The following is a 13,604-nucleotide window of genomic DNA, read 5'->3' on the forward strand; positions in this document are numbered from 1 at the left end:
GACCACGTAGTCCAGTAGTACCTATGCAGTTATGGACAATGTACTAATTCATTCATTCGACCATTTGTCCATTTACTTATTTATGCAACAAATACTTAGTTTTCCTTGTGCCATGCATATAAAATATAATTAAAAATACGATAATGAATATGGAATTCACGTTTCTACTCTGGCCTTGAATGTCCACTCCAGAAAATGTTTCAAAGGATCATTTCATTCTAGCTCAAATCTTTTTTTTTTTCTCCCAATTTATTTATTTTCAGAAAAACAGTATTCATTATTTTTTCACCACACCCAGTGCTCCATGCAAGCTGTGCCCTCTATAATACCCACCACCTGGTACCCCAACCTCCCACCCCCCCGCCACTTCAAACCCCTCAAATCTTAAGTAATTGGGCCAGGTGCGGTAAAGTCAGAAGGATGAGACCAGGCCAGGCTCTTGGAATAGCAGACAAAAAAGCCAGTGCTTCTGTTCTCTGGACCAGTAGAGGGCACAGTTGCTTAATAATAAGTACACAAGTCCTCCACATCTCCACTGCCTTGAGGAGTGAGTAATCTAAACTAGATCTATGTAACATCTATGGGATGCAGAGATCCCTTCAGTCACATGCAATCCAAAGTCTAGATGTTTCAAGTAATTGCTAATCAATTTCTTGCACAAGGAAGACCAATAGTCTCAACTGAAAAGCCTCAAGGATAACTTCTAAGAACTTGGCTTCTATCTATAGGACAGTGTTCTTATTGGTCATAAGCTGTACCTGAACAAAAAGAGAAGATTCTATGTCAAAAGAATGTGCCTGCTGTGTGGCAGATAAGGATGACCTGGCTTCTCTAACCTATGATTATGAAACAAGTGTGATGTGGTAGAATTCAGTCACCCTGACAGAGCAGAACTGAAATATCAGACATGCAGCAACATGGGACTTTACATGCATAACCAAAATGGTGGCTGGAATCAGAGACTACAAAGGCTTAGCCCTAGATGATCAGAGGGAAGTGACAAAAGACATATGGTGTGACTGTCGCATAAAATACAGGACATCAGTTAAATCTGAATTCCACACAAAGTGAATAATTTTCTAAATATAAGCATGTCCCATACAATATTTGAGATTACTTACACTAAAAAAAAAAAAAAGCATTCATTGTTTATCTGACATTCAAATTTAACTGAGTATCCTGTATTTTTACTTGCTAAATCTGGTTGTTCTACACACAGTAGAATCTATACCAGGAGCTATAAGAATAGAAACTAGACATCTGTGACCAGGGTAAGGAGGTGAAATTCTGAAATACCAGAACATGGAAACCACTGCCTGGGAAAAGCAAATCAATGCTTTTGGAATGTTTCTTTAGTCAGGAATTACTTTTAATGGTTCGATCACATTCTTGCTGTGGGGTACTTCAAAGGCATCAAGTAGCCCCTGAGAACATCAATGTCTCTTGAATGCTAAATGGCAAACATGTCTGAGTTACACATATTTGTGAGATGGCTGAAATCACTCAGTGCTTCCCCCTTTCCATTCTTCATGGCTAATACGTTACCTTCTACTGTCTACAACTGAAGGCAGCAAGGAGAAGTTTGCAAATATATTACACAAAACTCTAAAAATAAAAATGGAATTAAAGCATGCAAGTCATTTAGGCATATTTTCCTTCCAATCTCTATGGAATTTGGTGTAATGGTTTTATTTCTTTCAAAAGATAAATTTGACACGTTTTGTAGGATTTTTTTGAACCAAAAGGCATTTATGGAATACTTTTCATAGGACAGGGGTTGAAAGATGAGGGTCAAGGAGGGGAAGAGGCATGTTAAAGACGTAGAAAATACTTTTTTCTTTTTTTTTTAATTGAGCTTGGCCATTTTAAATCAGAAAAGAAGATTAAACTTACACTCACAGACATGCAGAACATGCACACACACACACACACACACACACACTATAGTACAATCAATATTAAAAGGAAATCAAGAGCCAAATGGTGTAACACTGGCCTTTCCTGAAGCATGGACTATTCTGTGTTGACTTCACAAAGAATGTAAGATGGACTGGGCATTACATAAACGGAGAACATGTTATGTAGGGAAAAAAATTCTTAAAGGGCAGATAGGTAACAATAAGTATATTCTTAAGAAAAGTCTTGAGAATACCAAAACTGACTAAAAAGGAGGTTGTATCAAGAAGCAGAAAGAAGACAAAATGGTTTAGTAAACCATAGCATCAAGCAAAAGAGCCAAGATGGTGAGTCCTAAGAAGTGAAGTGTGGTGAGTTACGTAGGTAGTGCCATAATATAATTTTGAGCAGGGACTTAATAATTGTATTCTGCTTTGCTTTTCAGTAAGTTTTCTCAGAATAGCCATATAAGATAAGCATGGCTATTATTATCTCAGTTTAAAGACAAAGAATTTGAAGTTCACTTACATCTAAATTTATACAGAGAAAATTAACAATGTTAAGATGTTGAGCATAAACAAGGCTTTTCAATTCAGGTCCTTTACCCTTCCACTATGGATTGGGAAAACCTAAAGCTCATACAACCAGTTAATCGAGTTGTGCACTAGACAAATAATGTGTTTGGGATAAATATCAAGCACAATGCATCAACTACATCTATGTACTCAACTATTCCAAAAATTAAGATTGATAAACTGTGAGATACCAGTAACTATTCTACTATGTAGAATAGTAAAGTAGAGTAACTATTCTACTATATAGAATAGTAACTACCAGTAACTATTGTACTAAAACTAGATTAGTTTTTCATCAAATTAAGTTGTTCAAAAGCTTACATTTGTTTTAGAAGGAAATCACTTTATACCTATGATAAAAACACTGCATGTGTATTCAAATTTTCCTCAAAATATTCAGTGACAGAATGTATCTGGCATTTAAAAAATTTTTTTATTTACTTATTTGTTAGAGAGAGAGTGCGCGTACAAGCAGAGGAAATGGCAGGCAAAAGAGGAGGGAGAAAGAGGCAGACTCCCCACTGAGCAGAGAGCCCAACACGGGGCTTGATCCCAGGTCCTGGGACCTGAGCCAAAGATGGACAGTTAACCAACTGAGCCACCTAGGTGTTCTGATATTGATATTTTTAAGAGAATGCTGGAAAACATTTAAGGGGACCATACTGATAAAGAATCCAATGCATAAAGATCCCATTCAAATTTAACAGAAACATTTTGTTGGAAGAATTGTTTTGATAAACAGGGTCTACTATGGGTTCTGCTATTATAAATGTTTGCTTTAGAAGAAATCTTTTAGGAACCTTACCCAGGGGTGGGGGGTATGTACTCCCAGGGAGTGGCATCTCACAATATTTCTGCAAGTTATTATCTATGTCTCATTTATCTATATTTTTCCTGGCTCTCAGCAGAAAACTTCTGGGTGCAGGTATTTAGAAAATTGCTGAATGAATCACTGTGTTTCAGCTTTTACCATTTGACTAAGAATGTGTTTTTTCATTAAGTAATAAGAACCATACAAATTTTAATAAATTTCTCTTTAGAAAAGACAAAGGTAAATTTTATGTTTAACCATAGTAATTCATTCTAGCTTAATTTTCATCTACAATATTTTGTTTTCTACTTTAATATTTATGGTTTTGTTTGTATGTGTGTACATAGACACACAGATGATCAATCAATAATAGATAAAATAAGTTGTATCTCATCTCTTTGGAAGAATCACAAATTACCATAAAAGTATTAAAGTTTACTTTTTGTGTGACCATGGGCAGTTTATTTCAATTGTCAGAATCCTAATCTTCAAAATGAGACTGATAATAGAATACTGTGTTATTGTGAAGATTAATAAAAATAAGTCAAACAACAAATGCAAATAAATGTCTACAATTAAATATGTATATATATGTTATAGTTATATATCTATGTGTATAGCATATGTAAAATATGTATGTATGTTTTTTCAAGAATCTTCATTAAGTCAAAAGCTGTACCTGTTGCTCTGCCTCCTTGACTTCTCTTTTATGTACTGGATGGAGTCTTCTGGGATAAACTACTTCATAGTTCTTTACTCCAGGGAGTTCTTTGATAGCATTTACTGAGGGGGAAAAAAAGTAAGAGAAGATTTAGTAGAGAAGAACAAATAAACAAGATGGTTGGAAATAATCAGCCTTATTGCATTTCTGATGAATAATGTTATATACAGAGGTTTAACTGAGTTACGTCAGAGAATTATTTAAGTTTAGAGATAGACAAAATCAGAAGTCCACACTACCTTTCAAATCTTGAACCTATATCTTCAAGTATTTCCCCGCTAAAAGTGTTTCTCCATTTGGTAAAAATATTTCTTTGGGATTTTTTTCAACTCTCTTTGCTACCTTGAATCCTCTATACAGGAATATAGCAAAGAGTACAGGCAAAAATCTAGTACAGCAAGGCAAAAGCCAAACTAATTTAAGATACTAATCAATGTCGGCATAATTGTGTAGAAGTACTCTGAAAACTACATTGTTACAAAAATGAAATAACTAATGCATGCCATTTCTGATTCTCATACTTTTTCTTATATTTTCCAATTGCAATGAATGAAACTAAGACAGTAAGAAAAGCTCCAATATAAGCTCCATAGAATGCTTGGCTTTTGCAATATCGATAAACTTTCATTTTTGCATACAAAGCATGAAAAAATGAAAATTAGAGAAGTAAAATTTAAAACACTTTTACTGGTCTGGAAGGAAAATTTTTGAGCCTGCAGTCATATTGAAAGAGAACTGAATAGTTATCTCATCCAAACTTCTATCTATATTTTGAATTGTTGTTACAAGTTATTTTTTTTTTAATTTTATTTTTTGAGAGAGAGAGAGAGAGAGAGCATGCAGGCACACATGAGCAAGCAAGGAGGGGCAGAGGAAGAGGAGGAGAGAGAATCCCAAGCAGATTCAATGCTCAGCACAAGACCAACTCGGGGCTCCATCTCAAGACCTTGAGATCATGTTCTGAGCCAAAATAAAAAATCAGATGCTTAACCAACTGAGCCACATAGGCTCCCCTCCACAAGCTATTTTTCAGAGGAATTCAGAGTTTTCCCAATGCTAACACTTAATTTTCTATTTTCTCTTTTATTTGCTCACTTGATCAGTCCTTGCTCTGGGAAGAGTAATGGGTAAGGAAATGTCTATAAACCAGTTCTTTGGTTTTTCAAGGGGCTACTGGTCTACCCAGAATATAGATGCAGTAGGAACTAAACTGTGGCCCCAGACTCGCAATTGACTAACACTATGGACTGGAAAGGCTTTAGTTCTCAGTTTCTTGACTAGCGTGCTCTCTAAAGATAATCCCAGCTCATTAAATTACTCAACCCTTAATTCTATAGTAATATAAATTTGCTATTATTGTTGATCTTTTCACAAATAAAAGTGAGTATTTCTTTTGTTAGTCATTTGGATGACTTGTACATTTATCCCAATGATGTTCCAGAGAATATTTATTTTAAAAACTAAAGCAAAATCTTTTTTAAAAAATTGTAGTTATGTGATTTTTTTTTAATCATTTTAGGATGGCTAAATGCACTTGACCTCTCAAGAGCTATTTACTTCTAACTTCGAAGAACAGGAAAAGTAATGAGCTAAAAACTCATTGGGTCAAAAATGAACAATTAAAGGGATGGAATAATTTCTCTTTCACTGGCTCAAGATTTACTTTTTTTAACATTTAAATTCAATTTAATTAACATACAATGTATATTAGTTTCAGAGATAGAATCTGTTGCATATAATACCCAGTGCTCATTCCATCAAGTATCCTCCTTTAATGGCCATTACCCTCTACCCCATCCCACCACCCACCTGCCCTTCTGCAACCCTCAGTTTGTTTCCTATAATAAGAGTTTTCTGTGGTTGTGATGCCTGGTTGGCACAGCTGGTTAGGCATCTGCCTTCTGACTCATGTCATGATCTCAGGGTCCTGGGATTGAGCCCCACATCAGGATCCCTGCTTGGTGGGCCCCTGCTTCTTCTCTATCTGCCATTCCCCTCACTTGTGCTCTCTCTATTTCAAATAAATAAGTTTTTTATCGTTTGTCTCCCTCTTTGTTTTCATCTTATTTTTCCTTTCCTTCCCCTATGTTCATGTTTTGTTTCTTAAATTTCACATATGAGTGCAATCATATATTTTTCTTTCTCTGATTGACTTATTTCACTTAGCATAATGCCCTCTAGTTCCATCTATATGGTTGCAAAGGGCAAGATTTCATTCTTTTTGATGACTGAGTAATATTCTTGTGTGTGTGTGTGTGTGTGTGTGTGTGTGTATGCATGTGTCTCAAGATTTACTCTTAAAAACATTTCAAAACACCTTAAAACCATGGATTCAACCCTAGAATACTTAAAACTTGGCTTTGGTTCTAATTTATTAACTGTTTGAACAGACACAGCAGATTAAATGATCTTTAAGGACAGTTTAAGCAGTCTATGATTTTATGCAAATAAATACAGAATTCCTCATAATCTTTTTGAGGAAGTGATGATCATTTGGATAAATTTTTAAGTGGGTGTGATAAAATAAGTCTTATTGCATAGTCAAGACTTCAAAAAGTACATAAGTTACCTCAATGACTTCTTGTTGTTACAGAGATAATCACTGGGCATTTTTCTTTCTATTTAATTAGTTTTTGGTAAAGGAAAATAATAACATTGTTTTATAAAAAATTATAACAAATTCAAAAATCTAGAGGGATATTATCAATCATTTTATTAACATCGAGTTGAAATGTTTATAATTATTATACTTATTTCAAAATAATAAGATGTCACAAGGTAAGAAAATTACTCTTGCAAGAAATGAACTGATGGTGTTGACACAATTCCCTGGAGCTTCTTGTAAACCCATAGTACCAAACAAGCATACCATAAGGCAACCACATGCTGTCTAGTGTATTGTGTTCAATCAATGCAATTAGTCCCATTAATATAGAGTTCATAAAGCCATATATTCACCAATGTTGTGACCAGAGTAACTCTTCTAAAAGTCCTGTATAAAAAGTGGTTTCATCCAATACACACACTATTCTGAGAGTAAATATTAGTCCAAGTTACCCTGAGGTCATAAAATAATAGCTAATCATAATTGATTCTTTTATAAAAGCAAAAAATGATAGCCCACACAATTTTCCCATTCAGAAGTGGTGAGGGAAAGATGCCAATCCAACCACTGCAGGTTTTCTTTTTTTTTTTTATTAAATTGATTTATTTATTTTCAGAAAAACAGTATTCATTATTTTTTCACCACACCCAGTGCTCCACACAATCCGTGCCCTCAAGAATACCCACCACCTGGTACCCCAACCTCCCACCCCCCGCCACTTCAAACCCCTCAGATTGTTTTTCAGAGTCCATAGTCGCTCATGATTCACCTCCCCTTCCAATTTACCCAACTCCCTTCTCCTCTCTAACACCCCTTGTCCTCCATAATATTTGTTATGCTCCACATATAAGTGAAACCATATGATAATGGACTCTCTCTGCTTGACTTATTTCACTCAGCATAATCTCTTCCAGTCCCGTCCATGTTGCTACAAAAGTTGGGTATTCATCCTTTCTGATGGAGGCATAATACTCCATAGTGTATATGGACCACATCTTCCTTATCCATTCGTCCGTTGAAGGGCATCTTGGTTCTTTCCATAGTTTGGTGACCATGGCCATTGCTGCTATAAACATTGGGGTCAGATGGCCCTTCTTTTCACGACATCTGTATCTTTGGGGTAAATACCCAGGAGTGCAATGGCAGGGTCGTAGGGAAGTTCTATTTTTAATTTCTTGAGGAATCTCCACACTGTTCTCCAATTCCGTTTTGTTAATTTTGGCCATTCTAACTGGTGTAAGGTGATATCTCAATGTTGTTTTAATTTGAATCTCCCCACTGCAGGTTTTCTTAATATGCAACTCATCTAATGAGGTACTGTATTGACTAACATAATATAACATAATAATAATTATATACATACACACTCATCTCCATGATTCTAGTTAGTATCTAAATCTTAATGTTTTATGAAATCAGAAATTACCAATTGATTTAAATAAGGAACCAAGTATGTAAATTAGTGGAAAAATTTATTCCCAACTCTTTGATGCTGAGCACTTCCCAATGACAAACAAAATTAATCAACAAATGAACCAGAGTATTTTTTTTAAAAGCCTCTGGGAACCTCTCCTTTTCTTCAGTTGAAACCAACAGACTTTCAGCTCTTCTCAAACTCTTGCAACAGAGTACATTGTCTAAGAGAAACAGATAGAATTTCTTTTAATGGCTCCAATTTTTATGAAACCAAGAAAGCCCATGCAAGAACGAGACTTGAATTATAACAAATTAGACAGCCTTTAGAAAAATGGACAGACCTAAATATTGTTTGGTTCATTCATCCTTAAGGTTGATGGAAATGAGACAGCCTCCTCCCAGCTGAATAACATCAGGCTAATTATTTTGAAGCCTGTGGAATAAACACAGCTAACTGCCATCCAGGGATTAAACAAATCTGAGATGTAACACAATATGTTTCCACTAATTCATGTTAATACTTGCTTTCTCTCTCCCACAGAACTCACATGTTGGATTACTTCTGACAAGAAAAACTAGATCAAGAAAAATAAAACTATTATTTTGGCTTGGGTTAGATAATTATTTTACTGTTTATTAGTTTTTAAAAAGTTAGAACGCATTGACAAGATTAATACAACAGGCCCTGGTGTGGGTTGCTACTTTATTTTTTAATAAGTTTGGGGCAGTTTTGGAGTTTAGCTATAATGCATAACATTGGCATTTTCATTTTTGTTCAAATCTGTTCCAAACTCTTTAGAGAGTGTCTTTCCAGACTAAACACATGACATTCAGACCTGGATCAGAGTTTATTCAATATTGACCTCAGATCTGGGCTTCTTTGTACCCCCCTCAAACTATCTGGTACTTTTAAATTTAGTGTTGTAAAAGTGAGTGCAAACATTGAGGGAAAACACATCCTGATTAAGTCTATCATTTTGGCTAATAAGATTAAATTATAAATACTTCTAAGGGTCATCTAGTCACCTAATAAAGAAAAGAAAGGATGGCTAATTTGAAACAGAATAATTTCAAAAAGTACTATATCCCCTAGATATCCTGCTGGAATATCTTGAAGATCTTTCTCTCTTGTCATTTCCCTTATATTCTCCCTTAAACAACTGTCACTTCCCTTTAACTATTTGGGGTTTTTTTTTTCTATGATGAAATCCTATTAATTATTTCTCTCAGGGGATTGTGAAGGACATACAAACAGCTGACCTAATTATGTTTCACTCTTTCATTTCATGTATATAGAAACTGAGCACAAGTCATGATCTGAGTTGCATATTTTTTTCTTTGGATGATGGGGGCAGATAAACAAAAAAGAAGAGAAATGCAAATTCCTTTATTTTTTTACATTCTGACTGGGAAATAAATCCATGTGGTAATAATATCAACGAGAATAATACCAAGAAGATAGTTGAAAATACAAGATGGAAGGTAGAGAGTGGGGTGACTCTCTGTTCAAGGTGGAAGATAAGGGATAATTGCCTATATGAACCCCTATTCTCACAAAAGACACTGCAGAACCTCTGTTCCCACCACTAAGCCCCTGAAGATCTACAGTTTGAGGCATGATTTCTAAGGAAGCTGCCTCTTGGTGCCATATTGTGAATGCAAAGAGAGGGGAAAATCAGCTCAAATACTCTTTTTTTCCCAAGATTTTATTTATTTATTTGACAGAGAGAGAGAGAGCACAAAAGAGCACAAGCAAGGGGAGGGGAAAAGGAGGAATAGTCTCCCCACCAAGCAAGGAGCCCCATGCAGAATGCTGGGATCATGATCTGAGCCAAAGGCAGACACTTAACAGACTGAGCCACCCAGGTGCCCCCTTAAAGCCTAATTTTACTGAAAAAGCTGTCACGTGGGTGGACTCCAGGGTTATCTATGTGATTTTGTTAATAGAGCCTGCTTGATCTTTATGCTGTTGGATAAAGCAGGTCCCAAACAACTCTTATATTCCAACTAAGTAAAGGATCCCAAGGAATTTTTAGGGATAACACTTTTGGAGAATGTAAGGAAAGAAGATTTCTATTAAGTTTGACTCACAAAGCGGAAATTTTGAGTCAATAACTTAAATGCTTAGTACAGTTCTATATTTAATTGATATTAAGTAAAAATTTCATCAGTCTGGAAAACAAATCAGGAACCAGGAGTGGGGAAAATCACTTTTATCCACAAAGTGTTGAGTGAGTGCAAGGGTGAGGAGAATCTTTCCCTCCCTAACCTTGTACTTGTTGATAATCTGCTCCCATTACTAAGTCCTGGCAAGCATTCTAAAACCAAAGAGAAGATTTGTTATTCCCCGGCACTGAAGCTAATGTGGTGACTTAACTAAACTCTAGAAATAGAAATAAACTAAGGAAATGTTGCCTAATCTAATCTAGCCAAAATCTAATTGGTAGATTTTTCAGAAATGGAGAGACATGCTAGAATTGATTTATTATTGAAAAGTAAAATTCCTCTAGTTTTAATTCTTAAATTCAAAATGGAAGTAAATTATCAGCTTAAGCTTAGCAGCAAAATTGTTTTAACCAAGTAATAGCACAATGCTTTATAATTATCGAATCAGTCAATTATTTATTTCTGACATATTTATTATCACCAGTTATAGAAGGACAAAACACAAAAATGTACACCCAAAAGGAATAAGACCAGCCAAACTGGTCCGGATAATAACAGCAGATACTTCTGAGAGCCTTCTGCACCAATAGCTAGTCAAATCCACTGCATCTCTACTGCTTTAAAAATGATAAGGTGGGATTTGAGGAATTTCACGTTTTGACTCGAAGATCATATTTACTATTTAAATTAAATTATATGAAGTTTCCCCTTTGATTTCTATGCATTCTTAGATCAGACATACCGATTCAAGACGTCTCCTTGCCTCTCCTTTACGTGGAGAGTTTATATCAGTCACACTCCCCGCAAAACAACAGATCCAAACCAGCCCAACTGGTTAGTAAAATTGGCTTAAAAAAAATAATAACTATTGAGAGACGATGAAAAGCAAGCAGTTCACTGACATATTTACCAGAACCTGAAAAGGAATCAGACACTTACCTGGAACTGGAGAAAGGAGGAAAGTGGTGGTCAGAAGAAGCCCCAGCCACATACTGGGGGAGCTCAGGGGCGCAGCACCTGTCCTTCACGCTCCGAGAGCACTGCTCGGTCTCTCCCAGCCTCCGCTCAAGTGAGACAGAATGAAACTCCCGGGTTCATTCTTGTCTGCTTTCAGGAAGTGTTTACTAAAGGTGTTGCACAACCTTGGAGCTGTGGTCCTGTGACAATGGCACCAGTGGGCAAAAATTCTGGCCGCCTCCAGGCTTTAGGACTCCTCCTCCTGTTTCTCTTTCCTGCTTCCACATATTCCCCACTCAGAGGTAGTATGTTTCCAGTATACTACTATAGCCCAATAAGCTACCTTGATTGACATAACTGACTTTGATGAACCTTGGTAAATGTGTGTATTTATTATGTATATTATAAATATATGTAAATATTTATATATGTGTTTGCTATGTTAGCAACAAGTTGTTACAAATGTTCTTCTTCCCTCACATACATATGCTGTCAATAAAACAATTTCTAATCCAATCCAGTTATTACATAAAATTCTTTTCCAGTTATCTCGTATTCTATTCTCACACAATGGAGAGCCAGGGAGCTTGAACTATACTGAAATAAGAACGTGTGACAAGACAAGCTCAAGGTTTATCAGATCCCCAAGGGCATTTGTATCATTACTAACAACCAGGAGTTAGGGAAAGCCTTCAAGTCTCAAAGGATATAATTTCCAGAAAAGCTGTAGGAGCTGTCATTGGTCATAGTGAGGCTAAGCCGATATGTCCAGATATCACACTGTGTAACGAGTTAAATAGCTAAGGTTGAGTTGCTTTACTAAGTTCCAGATCCTTTATACTTATTATCATATTAATTGTTATGATACTTCTGTATGATAAATGCCATTTTACTCCTATTTTGTAGATTAAAATGCTAGGATTTAAAAAGATAAAGGATTCAAAAGACTCAGTTATCCTTCCTTTGTATAGTAAATAAGATTAAGCAGTTTGCCCAAGCTCATATATCTTGTAAGTGGCAGGAGTGGAATTTGAATTCAGTATTGTGTGAGCTCTTAGTCACACATTCTAATAGGTGACTTATAAATCCAGTCTTACTTCTACTGAGAAATCATTATATATACACACACACGTGTGTGTGTATATATGAAATACAAGTACTATTCCTATGAAATACAAGTTCCTGAGATTATGACTAACACCAATTCTTGGTCCACTAAAATTAATACTAAATAGTAAAATTATTAGTTATTCTATGGATTCCAAAGGATATTTTTGTAATACAGTGATTTTGAAGAAAAAGGATTTTTCAACTAACAACCACAGCGTCAACTAACAACCACAAGGAAAAGTTTAAATCTAGTTACTGAGCCTTTCAGCCAAAAGATTAGGAATATCACACATTTCTTTTCTTTTAATCGAAGTTCCACTTCTTTTTCTTCTTCAGAGAACAAAAAGCTTATACCTACTTTTTGATTGTCACATGATTTCCCCCATTAATTCTATGCACATTCACTAGTACATATTACATGTAAGACCCTGAAATCACAGTTGAAAATAGTCATTCTCTTTGAGATGCTTATAATCTGGTGAGGGAGATAGGCAAGGACAGTTACCACGAAGACGTGCAAAGTGAGTGCTACCCGTATATCACGAGACACTACCCACAGGGCGAGGAAAGATTTAGGCATGAAAGTCAGAGGCTACCCCTAGACAGGTAAGGAAAGCTTTCTGGAGACAGTAACAATAAGGTCAATGAAAAATTAACTATGAGAAAAAGTGAGGACATTATGTCATAGCATACTAGTTTATGGTAAATACTTTAGTATTGTTGGAGCAAAGACAGCCTGAAGGAATGGGCAAAGATCTTATGTCTGGTTTTGTCACTGTGCAAGTGCTCACAATATTGACTCCATATTTGGCCCTCCATCTTGTTCATGTTCGTGGGATGACCTCCCTTGGTGCTACATGTTCTAGATCCCTTGGAGGTTAATGTGTGCACTGATTGAAAATGCAGGAAGGCTTGTTCTGGTCTTCCCTAAAGTTGTTTACATAACTGGTAGAGATAATTTTGATTCCCCCTTACTCCTTTGCCCAATGACACCACAAGCTCCATTAAGTGTTAGCGATCAAGTAACTGGATACAGATTCTTTGACCTCACTGCATGCCTTCTGCATATCTTCTCACTTTATAAAATCTGTAGACAAAGGATGGACTTTATGGGGAATAGCTAGGTCACTGTCTGGATTGCTCACCACAGATTCCCCCATCAGTAAGTTACTCTGTGTAAACTGTATGGAGTATCCTGGTTTGTTTTTTGATCTTCAAGTGTGTTATTGTCTTGGATGATACTCTAGTGTCCCTCCTCCATCTTCTCACAATTGGCAAGCCAGCCAGGAGATTAAAAAAAAAAAAAAAAAAAAAATCAAGCTTGGGTTAAGGGGCCCTGCCCCAGGG

The 13,604-nt window shown here is 35.9% G+C and overlaps 1 protein-coding gene across 1 annotated transcript in view; it reads right to left on the reverse strand.

Annotated features, from left to right (window-relative positions):
• The window catches only part of ADAM28 (ADAM metallopeptidase domain 28), a 73,039-nt gene extending 61,779 nt beyond the window's left edge, over positions 1 to 11,260 (reverse strand). The window contains exons 1-2 of the mRNA XM_044268099.1: positions 11,130 to 11,260; positions 3,962 to 4,065 (exon numbers count right to left, since the gene is read on the reverse strand). Of these exons, the coding sequence (XP_044124034.1) occupies positions 3,962 to 4,065; positions 11,130 to 11,181 (156 nt within the window). The 5' untranslated portion in view covers positions 11,182 to 11,260. The remainder of the gene's footprint in view (positions 1 to 3,961; positions 4,066 to 11,129) is intronic.
• Positions 11,261 to 13,604: the final 2,344 nt, after the last annotated feature.

Source organism: Neovison vison, chromosome 11 (assembly GCF_020171115.1).
Source record: "Neovison vison isolate M4711 chromosome 11, ASM_NN_V1, whole genome shotgun sequence".
NCBI lineage: Eukaryota > Metazoa > Chordata > Mammalia > Carnivora > Mustelidae > Neogale > Neogale vison.